Genomic DNA, 18,883 nt, shown 5'->3' on the forward strand with positions numbered 1-18,883 from the left:
AAACATCAAGGTAAAAGGGACTCTTAACACATTTATTTGTTTGGATATTTTTTTAATCAAAATTGCTTTTCAACGATTAGTTACCAAACTACACATAATAATTAAATACTTACATGAGATTATACTTACTGTTAATTCATTTTATTTTATTTTATATGTATTTCAGTTTGATTTTAATATGTTATTTATTATTTATTAATATTATTTTAAGACAAAATAATATAATTTTATGTAGCTAAGTCCATGTAGGGTTAGTTTAAATATTTTATAAGAATGTGTTCAAAATATTTAACAAGTATTTAACAAGTATGAACATATCGTGAAAATATATAATTTTATAAATAAACAATGTATGATCCTATTTTAGAAGAAAAAATATTATAAGAAAAATATATGAAATAATACACTAAAATACAATAGAATAGTATATTATCTATAACTTTAGAAAAATCTACTTAGACTACTACAACTGATCATAATAAAAGAAAGCAAAAATATAAAAAAGAACAACAAATTAACTATACCAAATTCGAAGACATGGTTGTGACTATAAGTACTCTATACGTGGCGTTGAACCGATCTACTCCGGCGGTGCGGTTACTCCGGTGGGCTTTATCGGAGGTGAGTGTTTATGAAAAAAAATCATCTTTTTCGTTTTACAAGAAAAAGATTTTTTTTTTTAAATGACAAAATGGAAATGGAGTTTTTTTTAAGATGAAAATGGAGGAAGATGGAAATGGCAAATGGAAATGATTTTTTTAAAAGATGGAGATGAAGTTTTTTTTAAGATAGAAATGGAATAAGATGGAAAGGGTAGAAGATGGAAAGCGTAGAAGATGGAAATGAAGTTTTTAAAGATGGAAATGGGAAGTTTTTGTTAATGGAAATGGGAAGTTTTTGTTAATGGAAATGGGAGAAAATGAACAAGTATTCATTGAAAAGCTTTCAATTGATTTCTAAATATGAATGCTTTATATAGAAATGAAAATGAAATGTTAAAGCCACCAAAAGTTTATAAGAGAGATAGTTATATTTGTTTTGTTATGTTTTTATGGATTTTACTTAGGATTGTATATGACTTAGATTATCAAATACAGCCAAATCAACTTGATAAACCAAAAAATAGCTTGGTCAGGTAAATGAGTACAAATTAATTGGCAATAATAGTTTCACACAATAGTAAAATGCTTTGAAACGTAAATCAATTGAATTGTGTTACAATCAAGATGAAACCAATTAGCAAACATTGGTTTTGGAATCAAGCAATTGTACAATTGATGTAATTTAAAAAACATTAAGGAGTAGAATTTGATAGTAAAAAGTAAAAGAGAAAAAAAATGATGGATAAAAAAGAATAAAATGAAAATAGAAAAGAAAAGGGAGGTGAAATGGTAATTTCCGTGGAAGTCTGGAAAGTAAAGATATGGAGAGTACACTGCAGATCACCCAACGTCCACCACCAGTACCTGTCTGCAGCAGCCGCCTCAAACTCATCACACTCATTAACTTCAAACTCATCACACTCATTAACTTACCTATAGAGAGATGAACAGTGTAAGTTATTGATTGGTAGAGATATATAGAGAGAGAGTGTGAGTCTGTGAGAGATGGGGAACGAGACAAAAATGGTTGAGCTTTTTTAGGGTGAAAGTGAGATCTGTAGAGCCAAACAAACAGAGAAAATAAAGATAGAGAATAATAAGAGCAGCTCCTATCATAATGAATGGGTTTCATATTTTCCCAAATCACTATAAACTATCATGCATATAGCCTCTGCCTCTGGATCCTACTTTGTTCCTTACAAGCCACAAAGTTGAGTAGAGAGAGAGAAAGAGAAAGAGAAACGAGGCCTCTGGATCCTACTTTGTTCCTTACAAGCCACAAAGTTGAGTAGAGAGAGAGAAAGAGAAACGAAGTTGAGTAGAGAGAGAGAAAGAGAAACGAAGGCGAAGCAGGTGTACCAAATTGTAGCAGGTTGATTATAAAAAATCCCAAATTTAATTGTTAGAGTTTTTCAAACCTATATCATTTTTAAACGAAGGCAAAGCAGGTGTACCAATATTGATCATTTTTATCATTTTTTTCTTTCTCCAACATTAAATGTTATTATTAATAACAAACCTATATTAACCTGCCATTCAGTATTTCTAAAGGATAGTTTTGTAAATATGTTAAAAGATAAATGGTCTAAACAAAAGAAAAAAAGTAAAAGAAAAAATTATAATTATTTTAAAAGATAAAAACAATTTTGTAAATACTTTTAAAGATAAAGGGCCCAATTAAGAGAAAAAATAAAAATAAATTACTTAAGTGATACACATAAATAAGATAAAAGACTTATAATATAGTTTTGCCTATTATAATAAATAAATGCCATTTTAATTTTTTAATGTAATTTTAACTATTATTTTTAATTGTACTATTCAATTATTATAATTACTATGTACATTATTTAAAAAAAATTAATTATATTAAAAAACTGACAATAGCAAATACACTAAAAATTAATAAAAATAATTTAACAAAATGAATAACACTTCTTGTCTTTAATTTTATTTATGTGTAAAACTAAAGTTTTTTATCTTTTATATTTTGTTGTTTGAGTTTTGTATGTTTTAAAACATTTACTAACTTATTTTTTATTTTTTAAAATGTATACAAAATTATTCTTTATTTTTTATTTATTTTAGTGATTTATCTTTTAATATATTTATAATATTATCTTTTAAAAACATCGATGTATCATTAAAAATAGAGAGACAAATTTTATATAAGAATATTTTTATAATTTTTTTGATAAAATAAAAGTCTTATTTTTTTAAAAACATAGATGTATCATTAAAAATAGATACACAAATCTATGTAACAATATTATTATAATTTTTTTAATAAAAAAAAGTCTAAATTTTTTAATGTACATAGAGTGCTTGAACTCATATACACTTATAGTTTATTTATCAAAGACATTCAAGAGGGTTATTGAATGAATCAGAGTAATTGAATCCTAAATGAATCCTATTGCAATAAAAAACTTCCCCTTAAAAAACTACTTTGTTCCTTACAAGCCACAAAGCCAAGTTGTAATTTGTTCCCACTTAACGGTGTACCAAATTGTAGCAGATTGATTATAAAAAATCCCAAATTTAATTGTTAGAGTTTTTCAAATTTAGAAGAAATACATAAATATTGATCATTTTTATCATTTTTTTATTCATTTTTTTCTTTCTCCAACATTAAATATTATTATTAATAACAAACCTATATTAACCTGCCATTCAGTATTTCTAAAGGATAGTTTTGTAAATATGTTAAAAGATAAATGGTCTAAACAAAAGAAAAAAAGTAAAAGAAAAAATTATAATTATTTTAAAAGATAAAAACAATTTTGTAAATACTTTTAAAGATAAAGGGCCCAATTAAGAGAAAAAATAAAAATAAATTACTTAAGTGATACACATAAATAAGATAAAAGACTTATAATATAGTTTTGCCTATTATAATAAATAAATGTCATTTTAATTTTTTAATGTAATTTTAACTATTATTTTTAATTGTACTATTCAATTATTATAATTACTATGTACATTATTTAAAAAAAATTAATTATATTAAAAAACTGACAATAGCAAATACACTAATAATTAATAAAAATAATTTAACAAAATGACTATTTTTTTGTCTTGTTTTTATTGCATTGTTTAAGATGAATCTAAAAACCTAAATTAATGGCACACATTTTGAAATGAAGGTGTAGTTACAAGGTAGGAGTGGGAGGGATCCATTGAACATTCATTCGTTCAATGCTAAGAATAAATAGAGGAAAGAAGAAATCTTCTTCTCTGGTAAAGATGAGATGGAGAACATAGTGGAGGAAGTATAACTTTTTTCTCTCCATTGCCAGATATAAGACAAATTAAACTATATTCATATAAAAAGTTTGTAGCACAATATGCATTTTAATTTAAAAGTTTTAGTAATGCAATATAAACTTCAATAACTATATAAAATAAAACTGAAATTTAATTTTAAATATACCCCTTAATACCAATTTTTTGTAATTACACGTCTAAAATCGATTTTGATTCAAACAACCCAAACATATAAATTAATAAGAATCAATTTTACCTTGTGTCTAAACGTAAATCAATTTATATTTAACACTTTTATTCAAAATCAATTTTCCTAACTAAACAAACACTTAATGTATATATGTGTTTTGCTATTACTCTCTTTAAAATTGAAAAGAAAATAAAAATAAAAATCATCCCGAGAAAATGTATGGATCCCATGTTTAAATATTTATCATCACCAAAAAATTATTTTTTTGAAATTACACTAAATGGTTGTTTGGATAAACGTTCAGAGGCTTTGAATGCAGGTTAACAATTCCAATCGTGAATTTCACTTTTTGCAAAGTTGTTTCGAAGGCACAAATACAACATAATTATGTTGTTTCGAATTTATAATAAAATGAAACGTGTAGCTTTAATTTCAATTAAAAACAATTTACTTTCAACCAAAATTAATTTTTCATATCGCAAAACCACAGTAAACAATCAGCATAAGTTGATTATAAAACAAAACTACATTTTGTATTGTGTAGTTATTATCTTAAGAATACCAAGTTAGATCATTATTCAATTGGGAAATCATGGGAGATAGTGCTATAGGGTCAAGGGTCCCATAAAGTGTCTATTTTTATTGAACGATATTCATATTGAAAACAGCATATCAGCTTATCATAAAAAAAGAAACTGATATCAGACGTATGATATTAGCCCAAAGTCAAGGGTTCCAGATCAGGCTAGCATGCAATAGCAGTGGATATCTTGATGCAACCAAAGGATGAAATCAGATAATATTAAAGGAGTTAGTTTGTCCCTCATGCTAATTCTTATCTAACGCAAAAGCTAAGAGGTCTACCTTCATCTTGAATCGATACTAGTGCCAAAAATTATACTGAAAAACATATAAGTGAGAGAGTGTGCACTAATATATAACTATTATGATGACACTTGCTTTATTGAGAGTAAGCAACAATTAATATCCATTATTTCAAATTGTTCATTCTTCATCCCATAGATCATCAAGAAGAGGCTTGGTTAGTCCTTTGATGAGTCTCTCCTGGTGAATTTCACTTATTTTCTTGTAATCATCTTCGGTCAATGACCAATCAAATATTTGCAAGTTTTGATTCATCCTCTCCTTGTCATAGCTCTTAACCACAAAAGTCAATCCTTGTTCATATAACCATCTGAGACAAATCTGCAAAATTATGAGACATTAAATTTATGCAACTTTCTCAACAATTGAGTCTTAGGTTCTTCAAAAATTAATCAAATTTAATGTATAGTTTTATAGATATATATACAGACAAGAGCTACTAAAAATAAATATACCTGAGCTATAGTCTTGCCATGAGCATCAGCCAATTCTTTGAGTATATCATTGTCCATAACTAAATTAGCTCCCTTGCTAGCACCCTTTCTGAGGGGTGAGAATGCAGTTACAATTATACCCTTTTCCTTGCAGAAAGCTCTAAGTTTCTGTTGTTGCCATCCAAGGTTGACTTCCACCTATAATTAGGATTAAGGTTTAATTTAATGAATGATTAGTATACTGATTCACAAAAACAAACACACTTAAATAAACTAAATGGTTGAATTAATTTACTTGATTCACTGCAGGAGGGATGGTTGCAAAGGACAGCAATTTTTCAAGTTTCTTGATAGAGAAATTGCTAGCTCCAATTGCTTTGGTGAGACCAAGTTTTTGACATTCTTCCAATGATGTCCACACACCTTTCATGTCAAATTCAACAATCTCTGACACTTCAATAGGGTATTTAACTTCACCTGGTTTTGTAGTAATAGGCCAATGGATGAGAATGAGGTCTAAGTATTCTAATTGAAGAGTCCTGTAAACAAAGATGTATACATCAACAATGAGTTAACAACACAAATATTATTGAGAAACATTGTAAAATTGAACAAGTAATAGTCACCTGAGAGATTTCTTTAGAGCAGGAACAATGAGTTCAGGATGGTTATCAGTGACCCACAATTTAGAAGTAACAAAAAGTTCATCTCTAGATGAAATGAGTCCAAGTTTAAGTGCTTCTGAAATGGCTTCTCCAACAGATTGTTCAACACCATATGCAGCAGCAGCATCAAAATGTCTATAACCTTGTTTGATGGCTTCAAGGACAGCATCTTTTGTGGTACCCTTACTGATTGATCCCGGAGCGGTGCCGAGGCCAATCACCGGCATTTTCCTCTGTCCCGAGGAGGAGGAGAGAACTACTTCAGGGACTTTAGGTGCAGTCATTTTGTTCTGTTTATAACAAGAATGAACAAAAGTGTGGATAAAGCTTCTATTTATAATAGGACTTTACCAATTCAAATATAGCACATGGGGGTAGGTGAACTTAGTAGTAATTATTTAACCGTATAATATGTTCTTTGTATTCTATGAGACCCCAACTACTTCCATTTCCATTGTATTATGATAATTTTATTCCAAATGTATCATATACTAAATAGAAATTTAATCTTATACTAGACTCAATTTTGTTAATAGATTAAAACAAGGAGGTGAAGAATAGTACAAATGTATACAGCTGAGGTGTCACTGGATGTTTATTGGACTCTTCCAACCGCTCACTAGTAAAACATAATTTTTCTTTTACGTATAGATTCCATACGTGAAAAGAATCAACTACACTCGTCCGTGTATAAATAAGGAAACATAAACAAAAACAGCAATTGAAGAATGCAATTGCATCATAAGAGCGTAATTGAAATAGAAAATAAAATTAATATTAAATAATAATAGAAGAAAATCAAAATCAAATTAAACACATATTGTATTATCATATTGTCTTACATAATACCCATGTCATTCATTTTCTACGTCCTAGTAGTATTTTTCCGCCTAAGCAATAAAAGAAAGTTAGACATCTCACATATTGTCATTTGGTATATGTGATTATTGTGTAACTTGATAATTTTCTAAAGTGATTTTGCATTTTTGTTTAATTCTTATTGTTCAAATGAAAATTACCATGTGGTTTATATAGACTAAGTTCAGATAGCTTAAATGTATTTATTTAAGTAAAAATATTATTAAAGAAAATATAAGTGGTTTGAATATCTAAAGCATTGTTAAATTCAATTTTCATAAATAACTATAGTCTGAATTTTTTTTGCACTAATTTAATTTACATTTTATATAACTAAGTAAAAAAAATGAATTTTTGTGACAAACAATTAAGTTCTATATATTAATTTAGAAAATAAATTTTTATATTTTGTTTTATCTTAAAATTTCTCTTAGTTTTTCTTATCTCCTCCGATCTGTAAAATTTTATTTTTTCATTTTTTTAGTTCATCAAAAAATTTATAGTGAATACAAAATTATATTTATTTAGATTCACATCATGTCGGGACCCTCAGTTAAAAAATTCAAAATAAATAATAAAATCAGTATCCTTATTTCAAACGATAACATTGATGTTGTGGCTTGCATTGTATCTTTCTTTATATATTAACAAATAAGTTGTAAGTTTTGCCATAGTTATGAATTTAGACGTCAAGATAACTATTTTATTTTTTTGTTAGAAAAGCTTTTTATTAAAAAAAGAATAATAAAACTCATACGAATGAGATGTGCAATATACAGTCTACACCTGTTTCTTTGACCAAAAGTTTTGGTTCCAACTACAATAGCATGTGCTACAATTCTTACATAATTCTTTTTAAGGAAAATAATAAAAAAAAATGGAAAAGATATGTAGGTTAAAAGACACCAGTTAAATTTTCTAATCTAGACATAACAATTTATATTTAATATGGTTCACGGTTTTGTTTACCATATTTTTGGTTAATTCATATACATTTAATCAATAACTTTACATGATAGGGTAAATTTTGGCCTAATCCATGTCTTTTTTCTTCTTTGTCAACGTTTTCAAAATTTGTTGCATGTGTAGGACGTATTCCATCATACCGTTACAGTGAAATTAAATCAACAATTTTTTATGTTCAAACAAACTCATATATAAATAATGAAAATATGTGTTTATTTAAATATTTAAGTTATGAATTTGATGAAATTTGTATTATACTGAAGATGATAATTAATTTTATGGATTTTATTTAAAAAAATTAATGTTAAAGTATTTTTTGAGTTTTTGTAAAAGTATTTTAAAACATAAAAGATTAAATTGTCAGTTAAAGTTAAAATAAAGAACTAAATTAAAAAAAAATAAAGGATTAAAAATTAAGTGAAGGGACTGTGCGCGGATGATATTTAGCCTAGTATATAAGACAAGTTTTAACCAAATAAAATATTTAATGCTTCTTAATAATAAACATCCAGTTAATATTAAAAAAAGTTTATTTTTTAAATTAAATAGGTCTACTTAAAGTAATAAATTGTATCACTAAAAACTAAAATACTGAAAAGACATCAAACGAATCGAAAAAATCATCAACAAATTATTCTATCATTTTTATTATCTTATATATGCCTAAAAAAATAAATCTCTCAATTGATGCATAGCCACACAATAATTTTCTTTGAAAAAAAGTACTTTTTTTTTACCCATGAAAAATGCATTTAATAAATTCACAAAAAGGTAATAAATAACGTTCCACAAATATATTCCTTCAATTAAATATAATTGGCTCATTAAAATATTTTCTACAAAATACAATTACTTCACAAAAGTTGAAATAGAAAACCTGCATTTCATATTGTAATCCTTATCTTGATCTCACTTTTGTTGTTGTTGAATTTCTATATCACTTTGTATGTAAGTTTTCTTGTCATTGTTCTATTATTCTATTGAACTTGTTTTTTTGCATCTAATGACATGTGTGTGTTGTTCTACGGCCAATCTTTATTTGCTTTTGATTGCATTTTATGGATTTGTTTTACTTTTTTCAGTTATGTTATATTTTTTCAAAGATAATAGCACAAGAATGACCTCCGACAACATAAATTGAAGTTGAAGCACATATTTATTATATGATTTTCTTGTGATTATACATTTATTTTATATTGTTCTTATCGTGTTGTAATGTAGTGTAGTACTTTTTTTTTTTTCTTGAAAGACAAAGATTGATATATGTACAAAAGATAAGTACGTATGATTTATATTTATAAATACATTATTTCAATATTAGGGTGAGGTGATGGTGCTACAAATACAATCCAAGATAGGGAAGAACGCATCCTGTCAGGTCCAATACATGTCTTTTTTATCACTGGAGTTGCATATTATTTTTTTTCTTCATATAATTTGCATATTATTATCTATAAATTTTGTCTTATTTGATTTCTAAACTTTATATCCTTATAACAATATAATATATGAGTTGGGATCTAAGCAATGTTGTTTATTTCTTTTTTAATTTGGATGATGACATGCACATTGTATTATTATACTTCTAAAAAAATATTCAACGTGGATTCTTATTATTTTTAATAAAAAACAAATTTATAATAATAAATAATAAAAACAGATATAATATTTACAAAAAATACATCATGCGTTCCTTTAAACTACACTATAGTTCTGGTTACCTCTACATCTGATTGCCTCGAGTTCCTATTTGTCTCTAATTTGACAAATTATGTTTGCCTACATCTTCCTTTTATGTATCTTTAGAAGATATATATGTATATATATATATGCTATAATAATCAATAGAGAGCATGCTTGTAGAAATTTATCATCTTGTAGGGATTAGATTTGTTTATAACGTCTTAAAATACAACTACCATCAAATAATGATTGAATTGTGAGTTACAAGGAATAAATCGTTAAAAATCAAATATATCAAAAAGATTATCAATAGAAATATGTGTCTCTTCCAGTAAAACCCATAAGACTTTCACACACAAACAATGAGAAAAAGTGAAAGAAAAGAAAAATACATGTTTTTTCAAATGACATAAATAGTTATGTTAAAATAAAATACTTTTGCATGAGTGTGAGTGAGAGCGAACAATAGAGGAGCCGTGAGAGAGAGTACGGTGAACACGGAGGGGTGAATGAGAGATTACTGTATACGGTGGGAGAGTTGAAAACATCCGAGATCTACTCTGACGACGCGGTTGCTGACTTCGGTCGACTATATCAGGTGATGGTTTATGAAAAAAAAATTCATCTTTTTTGTTTTACAAGAAAAAGTTTTTTTTTAAATGATAAAATATAAATGGAGTGTTTTAAGATAGAAATGGGAGAAGATGGAAATGACCGAAGATGAAAATGAAATTTTTCTAAGATGAAAATGACACACTGGAATGTTGCATTCTCCGATAATTTTTTTTATGGTAATTAGGGCTTATAATTGGCCCATAACCATGTGAACGAGAAAGCATCCTAAAACAACAGTAAATAAGTTTTTTTTTTTTACAAGAATAAAATGAAGAAGTTAGATACCAACTTTTTATAAAACAATCGCAATTTCTTTTTAATTTTTAGAATCACATAAATATCACAAAAAAATAATTTTAATAAATCAAATTGATTGTAGAACATGGGCTGACCGCAAATACGTTGGAGAAAAAGAAGTTTATCATATCTAACCTATTTAATAAATAACCTATTTAATAAATCAAATTGATTGTAGAACATGGGTTGCTTCAAATAAAGAGGGAGTTGATAATTTTATTTATGAAAATAAAATTGAGAGCCAAATAAAAGGGAGTTGGTTGCAAAATAGAATAAAATTACTAATTTATCTGCAATATATCGCATAATAAGAAAGAGTTGTTCAAATATTATAATACCTTATTTTATTTGACACATCTACTCAATTGCTTTAATTTTATGTATTTTTTTATTTTGTTTAATTTTTTAATATAATTTAGTTTTTTTAATTATATTTTAATTATCAATTTCATATTTTTTTCATCTGTTAAAAACAAAAAATAAAAAAAAATACATGATTGCAATGTTGTTATGCTCATTGCTCTCTATGTCATATCCGTCGTAGTTAATTACATGATGTGAAGGGAAAAAAAAAGTAAAAGTATTGTTTGGGTTGGCGATCACTGATTGGTTATAAGGGGTTTATTTATGGCTCGTTAAAACATAGCACATATAAGTCGAAGACGCTGGAGGCACAAAGAGTGACGACAGTGTGGTTTTGGCGGTTGGAGTTGTCCTGGTCGAGATTGACGGAGGGAGAAGATGAAGCTGTTGCGTACATGTTTGTGTCATGATATGATATATATGATTGATCAGACTAATGATATTAGCCCAAAGTCACCCTGATTTTCCCACTTCAAAGGATCAAATCAGATAAAGTTAAGGCAGTTTTATCCGCCATGCTATCTAGTCACTAGTCACACAACTAGTTTATCCTAGTTAATTACCCATTGGTCAATAGAGTTAGTTTACCGTGTAACATTTGTATTGCTTAGTTAATAATTAACTCTATCATATCATTACTGTCACTATATAAGTTATAAAATAAACTAATTCATTTTTTATTCATAAACTATATATATATATATACCTAGTAGAAAAAGTTGTTAAAGGGGAAAAGCTAATTCTCATCTAATGCAAAAGCTAAGAGGCCTTGCTTCAACTTGAATCAATTTTAGTGCCAAAAATTATAGTGAAAAACATTTAGCCAAACATGTAAATTTACACCAAAATTGTTTTTGGCATTGTTGACTCAGTTTGATACACTTCAAGATGAAACCAGACAACTACTTAATAAAGTTAATAATTGATTAATTAATCTATGTTAAAATCAAAATTTTAATTTATTATATAGATATTAAAATAATTAAAAATAAAATTAAAACATTAATGGACAACTTTGTTTGCTTAATAATTTTGACATTTATTTAGATAACTTCATCAGTTTTCAATCCATTAAATCATTTATATCTCTCTTTTTATTTATTTTTTCTTCTATTATATCAAAAAAAAATTTAAATCTATTTTATTTCTCAACAAAAAAACTGTCTTATTTATCTCTTTAGGATCTCTCTTTAGAACCAAACTACTCATTAATGCAAGAAAAGTAAGAAGATTCTTGCTGTCATAAAAAAAAGTTAGAAGACTTGGTCAACTAAAATTGGTACTTTTATGCCAAAAAAATTAAAATTAAAATTGGTACTTTGACAAGCAGTACATGATAATCATACGCAACGAAAACTTGAAAATAAAAAACTTGCAAGTAAACTCAAGAGAGTGTGTACTAATATATGACTATTACGATGACACTTGCTTTATTGAGAGTAAGCAACAACTAACATCCAATATTTCAAATTTAAGTGATTGTTCATTCTTCATCCCATAGATCATCAAGAAGAGGCTTGGTTGGTCCTTTGATGAGTCTCTCCTGGTGAATTTCACTTATTTTCTTGTAATCATCTTTGGTCAATGACCAATCAAATATTTGCAAGTTTTGATTCATCCTCTCCTTGTCATAGCTCTTAACCACAAAAGTCAATCCTTGTTCATATAACCATCTGAGACAAATCTGCAAAATTATGAGACATTAAATTTATGCAACTTTCTCAACAATTGAGTCTTAGGTTCTTCAAAAATTAATCAAATTTAATGTATAGTTTTATAGATATATATACAGACAAGAGCTACTAAAAATAAATATACCTGAGCTATAGTCTTGCCATGAGCATCAGCCAATTCTTTGAGTATATCATTGTCCATAACTAAATTAGCTCCCCTGCTAGCACCCTTTCTGAGGGGTGAGAATGCAGTTACAATTATACCCTTTTCCTTGCAGAAAGCTCTAAGTTTCTGTTGTTGCCATCCAAGGTTGACTTCCACCTATAATTAGGATTAAGGTTTAATTTAATGAATGATTAGTATACTGATTCACAAAATCAAACACACTTTTAAATAAACTAAATGGTTGAATTAATTTACTTGATTCACTGCAGGAGGGATGGTTGCAAATGACAACAATTTTTCAAGTTTCTTGATAGAGAAATTGCTAGCTCCAATTGCTTTGGTGAGACCAAGTTTTTGACATTCTTCCAATGATGTCCACACACCTTTCATGTCAAATTCAACAATCTCTGACACTTCAATAGGGTATTTAACTTCACCTGGTTTTGTAGTAATAGGCCAATGGATGAGAATGAGGTCTAAGTATTCTAATTGAAGAGTCCTGTAAACAAAGATGTATACATCAACAATGAGTTAACAACACAAATATTATTGAGAAACATTGTAAAATTGAACAAGTAATAGTCACCTGAGAGATTTCTTTAGAGCAGGAACAATGAGTTCAGGATGGTTATCAGTAACCCACAATTTAGAAGTAACAAAAAGTTCATCTCTAGATGAAATGAGTCCAAGTTTAAGTGCTTCTGAAATGGCTTCTCCAACAGATTGTTCAACACCATATGCAGCAGCAGCATCAAAATGTCTATAACCTTGTTTGATGGCTTCAAGGACAGCATCTTTTGTGGTAACCTTACTGATTGCTTCCGGTGCGGTGCCGAGGCCAATCACCGGCATTTTCCTCTGTCCTGAGGAGGAGGAGAGAACTACTTCAGGGACTTTAGGTGCAGTCATTTTGTTCTGTTTGGCTTGTATGTTATAACAACAAGATTAATATTGCTCAACTGGTGTTTTGAACAAAAGTGTGGATAAAGCTTCTATTTATAATAGGATTTTACCGATTCAAATATAGCACATGGGGGTAGGTGAGCTTAGTAGTAGTTATTTAACCATATAATATGTTCTTTGGATTCTATGAGACCCCTAACTACTTCCATTTCCATTGTATTATGATAATTTTATTCGAGTTTAATCTTACACTAGACTCAATTTTGTTAATAGATTAATAAATATTTTAAGATGTTTACATTAATAATTATCATATTATTATTATTATTATTATTATTATTTTGAAGTAGATATTATAGTCAGTGAAAGTCAAATACCACTTATTTCGCAGTATTTAAATATCATATCATCATCACCGATTAAGATATGGTTCATTCATTTTATATGTTAAAACAAGGAGGTGAATAATAGTACAAATGTATACAGCTGAGGTGTCACTGGATGTTTATTGGACTCCTCCCATCGCAAAATCCAGCATGCCTCATGGAGTCATGGGGTAATATCAATTCTTTAATCAAGTAGTGTTTTTTAAAATCAAAATCAAGTAAATTCGATACTATTATTATAATATGTTCAAACATGATAGATATCCAAAATTGTTGTGTCTATATTTTTATTGATAATATTGAAATTCAAGAATTAATATCGGAGTTTGAATCGAAGAATGTAACGGTCTGAGTGTCTAGCGGTGATAGGGATTTGTGGTGTTATTCTTGTTTGGCACTACTTGTGCTTTCAAGATGCCTATCAGGTTAACAAAATACTTTCGCATTCAAAAAAAGTGAGAGATTGACATTCTTGTAAAAATATTGACTACACTAATGGAGACTTGGAGTTTTATTAGAAAACTATCTTATCTGCTAAATTCATTTTAAGTGGGGCCGCCGGCATAAGTTTTTTAATTATTATTATTATTAAATCCTCTATATTTTTTAGTTTTTTTTTTTATCGGTTATCAAAACATCAATAATAAATTATTAAAATATCTTATAACCATGGGTTTGAGAAACATTTTGCTTCTTCCCTCTCTTATCTCTCCTCAGTTCGTTCTCTTGGTCTTAACATTTTACTAATAAACTATAATAAAATTAATACAACAATCTTTATATATAGATAAACTATATAATATCGAATGATAAACTAATTAATAACAAATAGAAAAATTCTAACACTTTAGTTAGCAACTCAACTACTATTTATTAATAAATTTTTACATGTTAACAATTGATATATGATATAATGGGATACTATTTGTTTAATTGTGAATTTTTTTAATTAATTTATGTATTTTTTTATAAATGACACGATGTTTGAACATAAAAAATTTGATGTATTTTTTAAGAAAAAAAATTTCGATAAAGACAAAAATCATAAAATAGATATATTTTATTTGATTAAATTGTGTGAAATTTTAAAAATTTGTGTGAATTGTGTGACTGAAAATTGTAAAATTTGTAAGAATTGAAATTCTAACTTTTTCAACTTATCGACTATGTATGAATTGTGTGAAACTCTAAAAAAAATTATAACTTTTAATACTTTTAATTATAATATTTTAATTAATACTTGTTATTCACCGGCTTCCTCGATGTTTTGTGAATCTGCCACTAGGTCTAAATAAGAGACAAAATAAAAATAAATTACTTAAGTGATACTTTTAACTATTATTTTTAATTGTATTATTCAATTATTACTATGTGTATTATTTCAAAAAATTTAATCATATTATATAACTGACAATAAAAAATGCAATAATAATTAAAAAAAATAATTTAATAAAATGACTATTTTTTTGTCTTGTTTTTATTCCATTGTTTAAGATGAATCTAAAAACCTAAATGGCACACATTTTGAAATGAAGGTGTAGTTACAAGTTAGGATTGGGAGGGACCCATTGAACATTCATTCATTCAATGCTAAGAATAAATAGAGAGAGAAGAAATCTTCTTCTCCCGTGAAGATGAGATGGAGAACATAGTGGAGGAAGTATAACTTTTTTCTCTCCATTGCCAACTATTCATCCCGTCTCACCGTCATTTTAATTAAAATAAAGTGTCTCAAAATAAATTTAATTTTTAATATAAAACTAATCATCCTTTTTTTTTATGAATCATTTTTAATTAATATTAAGTATATTATTTTAAAATATTATATTTCATTTTATATTTATAACTAAAAACAAATCAATTATTATTTGTTAACCCAAACTATTTTTGATAAAATTGTTTTCATTTATTTATTTCTAATCATTTTTTAATATATATTAAATGAGAAAATACAACGCTTAAAAAAGTAAAGATATAAAAAACCTATAATTAATAGGACTATTTTGAAAAAATTAAAGAAAGAAAAATTATTATTAATAATAACACAACAATTATTTTATATGAAATTTAAATTTTATCGTTTAATAACTACAGGTATAGGATTTTAGCAATAAAAGAAATAGCATTACGGGGGTTGGTGAGCTTATTAGTATTTATTTGACCATGTACTCTCTGATGGCCGTTCTTAATTTGGATTCTACGAGAGCCCCTTGATACATAGAATGTTATATATTTTAAGCAGTTTGCAAGAGAATTATTAATAATAATAATCAAGAGAATTAATAATAATAATAATAATAATAATAATAATAATAATCAAAATAAATCATCAGAAATAAAATAAAAAAAACAATCATATTATTTATTTGCAAATCAAGATGGGAGTAGATCAAACCATATTTTGAAAGGTCTGAGTCTGATTACAATTAATTTTTTCAATTTGAGTCTCACATATATGATTTGTCATAGGCTTTTATTTCTGGTCTGACCTTTAAAAAAATATAATTTTACATTAAAATATTTAAATAGTATATTTTATATTTTTTTAAATAAGTTAAACTAGGGTTTTATATATAATCAAATCTAATATAATAAATTTAAAATAACAAATACTAATATTAATAATATATATATATATCGGTCTATCACATCTAATTTTTTTTATATAAACTTAAGTCTGATATATTTAAAATAATAAACTTTAAAAAAAATTAAATCTAACTTTTTTTGTTAAACAAATTAAATCACATACTAGACTAAATCATAATTCAGTTAACGAAGGACTACCTATCATATTCCCACTCCAAGTTGCAGATATTGAAGTGTATGTAAGTGCACAACTCTATCGGACATTAATGCTCCCATATTTGAAAAATATTATAATTACATGATTTTGATTTAAGAAAAAAGCACAAAGTAATCACCTTTCACCGTTTCATTAGGCATGCTGGACTTGGAGGTGGGAGCAGTCCGATAAACATCAATGACACCTATCTTCTATACACAGTTTTTTTATGCAGAAAAAATAATAAATAAATTTATGTATAATTATAAGATTTTTTTTAAACTCAAAATATAATATACAAAATAATTTTATAATATTAATATTTATCAATTGAATTAAATTTTATTTATATATAATTTATTTCTATTTCATCTTTTTAATTTATAATTTATAAAATTTTCATTTTATCTTTAAATTAATAACATTTACAACTATAACTTATAAAAACAGAAAAACAACAGTTCTTTTATCCCTTTTGTTAAACCGTTAGTACTGATTTAATTTTCAATTATTAGTAATATATTTTTTGAGTAGAAGAGATGGTAAGAAAAATTATCCACAACAGCAAAATTTAGAATTCAATTTTTAAATTCGATAAATTATATATAATTTATCATCTAAATTAGATATTACAAATAAATTATCTACAATATTGTAAGTGCTAATGGATTTTTTTCTAATATTTAATGTGGGAGTTTGAATAGAAAATTTAATCGTAACCAACACTTCCAATTTTTCTGAAAGTTTGACCGGGGATTGCTGGTATAGACCTCTGAGTCAAGTAAGAGAATAACACTGGTGTAACAATGTTGACTACACTATTGGAGTCATTAGAATATCCTTTTAGATAAGAATCAATTGAGTCCATTGTAAGTGGGGCTGGTGTATGTTGATTTACTATTATATATGATATATTAGGTAAAATATGTGACTGCGTTATTTTAATTTAATTATAAATAATAATTGTAACACTCTGATTTTTTAAAGCGAGGGTGTATTTTTTTTTAAAAAAGAAATTAAAATAAAACAGAGAAAAAAATAAGAAAATACATTTGGATAAATAATTGAGTCATTATAATTTACAAGCAGCGGAAAAGTTTCTCAAAATATGAATCCAAAATATTTACACATCAAAAAGTGGTACATGGACCCCATCATAATAAAATGTCAACAGACAATATTAGTAAAAGTACAGTTTTTCAGTTCAAAATAACGTAATCCAAAAGAAAGACATTTGTTTCCTCTATGTCATCATAATCTGATCATTCTACAAAAAAAACTATATCTATACACCCTGAGTGATCTCCACGCGCCCCGTGAGATCCTCCTAACGTAGCTCCAGTCAAGCATTCTCATCTACATTCCCATTCGTAGGGTACGAACCGGTAGGATCGTCCTGTCTCTCATCTGAGGGCAAAGCCCAGATTTCCACAATAGTTGTAAAGGGTCACCAACCGAAATTAACAGTTAACACATAACATTTAAGTTTTTAAATGCACAAAATAACCTTTCAACTAAGCATGCACCTTAAAAGGATTTTCCATATGCTAAAAGTTCATATAATGCTTGCCAAATGAAAATGAAGTCAAAATAAGTCTTAAATCAATCAAGTAATAAACAACTGGCCAATTTATTGATAAACCAATTGAACAATCGATCATCTAACTCAAAATAACTGAGTCAATCGATTGGGAAATCGATTTGGATGAAGGGTTTTAGTGAAAACTGAACTCTGGGCTTAAATCAATCGATTGGGAAATCGATTGAATGAAAAACTGAGCCCCTGTGTTAAAGCCAATCGATTGCCAAATCGATTTTGTCAAAATGGATGAGCTCCTGCAATGAAGTCAATCGATTGCCAAATCAATTTCTTAAATGATTTTGAAAAACAGATTACAAAATCGATTGGCAAATCGATTTTGTCAAATTGGCGAAGTCCCTGCAACTCATCAAATCGATTGGGAAATCGATTTCCCTGCATATTCTTCCAAAAATACATAAACTAACTCAATATAATTCATATACAATTCCACATCTTAACACTTAGCAATTCCCACACAATCACCACGACAAATTGGGTTACGAAATAGTTTTTACAATCCATCACACTTACACACGATAATCAATACATAACACTTAGAAATT

The 18,883-nt window shown here is 27.1% G+C and overlaps 3 protein-coding genes across 4 annotated transcripts in view; 1 reads left to right on the forward strand and 2 right to left on the reverse strand.

The window, feature by feature from the left end:
• The window catches only part of LOC101492889 (uncharacterized), a 53,354-nt gene that overhangs the window by 6,419 nt on the left and 28,052 nt on the right, over positions 1 to 18,883 (forward strand). The gene's annotated exons all lie outside the window — the stretch shown is intronic.
• On the reverse strand, positions 4,925 to 6,357 carry LOC101493536 (NAD(P)H-dependent 6'-deoxychalcone synthase-like). The gene is made up of 4 exons (XM_027334436.2): positions 6,005 to 6,357; positions 5,674 to 5,917; positions 5,400 to 5,576; positions 4,925 to 5,265 (listed from the first exon to the last, which is right to left on the reverse strand). The coding sequence occupies exons 1-4, from the start codon at positions 6,325 to 6,327 to the stop codon at positions 5,065 to 5,067; spliced, it is 945 nt and encodes a 314-aa protein (XP_027190237.1). The 5' UTR covers positions 6,328 to 6,357; the 3' UTR covers positions 4,925 to 5,064.
• On the reverse strand, positions 12,092 to 13,643 carry LOC101493855 (NAD(P)H-dependent 6'-deoxychalcone synthase). The gene is made up of 4 exons (XM_004502109.4): positions 13,251 to 13,643; positions 12,920 to 13,163; positions 12,644 to 12,820; positions 12,092 to 12,509 (listed from the first exon to the last, which is right to left on the reverse strand). Exons 1-4 carry the CDS (start codon positions 13,571 to 13,573, stop codon positions 12,309 to 12,311), a joined length of 945 nt encoding a protein of 314 aa, XP_004502166.1. The 5' UTR covers positions 13,574 to 13,643; the 3' UTR covers positions 12,092 to 12,308.

This window comes from Cicer arietinum, chromosome 5, assembly GCF_000331145.2.
Source record: "Cicer arietinum cultivar CDC Frontier isolate Library 1 chromosome 5, Cicar.CDCFrontier_v2.0, whole genome shotgun sequence".
In the NCBI taxonomy this organism is placed as follows: Eukaryota; Viridiplantae; Streptophyta; class Magnoliopsida; order Fabales; family Fabaceae; genus Cicer; species Cicer arietinum.

What these genes read in the sequence shown, in the direction of transcription:
- LOC101493536 (XM_027334436.2), bottom strand. Translation starts at nt 6,327, where the DNA reads ATGACTGCACCTAAAGTCCCTGAAGTAGTTCTCTCCTCCTCCTCGGGA. An exon ending in TCCCTCCTGCAGTGAATCAA is followed by an intron (nt 5,577 to 5,673) that starts GTAAATTAATTC and finishes TCCTAATTATAG; the next exon opens with GTGGAAGTCAACCTTGGATG. An exon ending in ATGGCAAGACTATAGCTCAG is followed by an intron (nt 5,266 to 5,399) that starts GTATATTTATTT and finishes ATAATTTTGCAG; the next exon opens with ATTTGTCTCAGATGGTTATA.
- LOC101493855 (XM_004502109.4), bottom strand. Translation starts at nt 13,573, where the DNA reads ATGACTGCACCTAAAGTCCCTGAAGTAGTTCTCTCCTCCTCCTCAGGA. An exon ending in TCCCTCCTGCAGTGAATCAA is followed by an intron (nt 12,821 to 12,919) that starts GTAAATTAATTC and finishes TCCTAATTATAG; the next exon opens with GTGGAAGTCAACCTTGGATG. An exon ending in ATGGCAAGACTATAGCTCAG is followed by an intron (nt 12,510 to 12,643) that starts GTATATTTATTT and finishes ATAATTTTGCAG; the next exon opens with ATTTGTCTCAGATGGTTATA.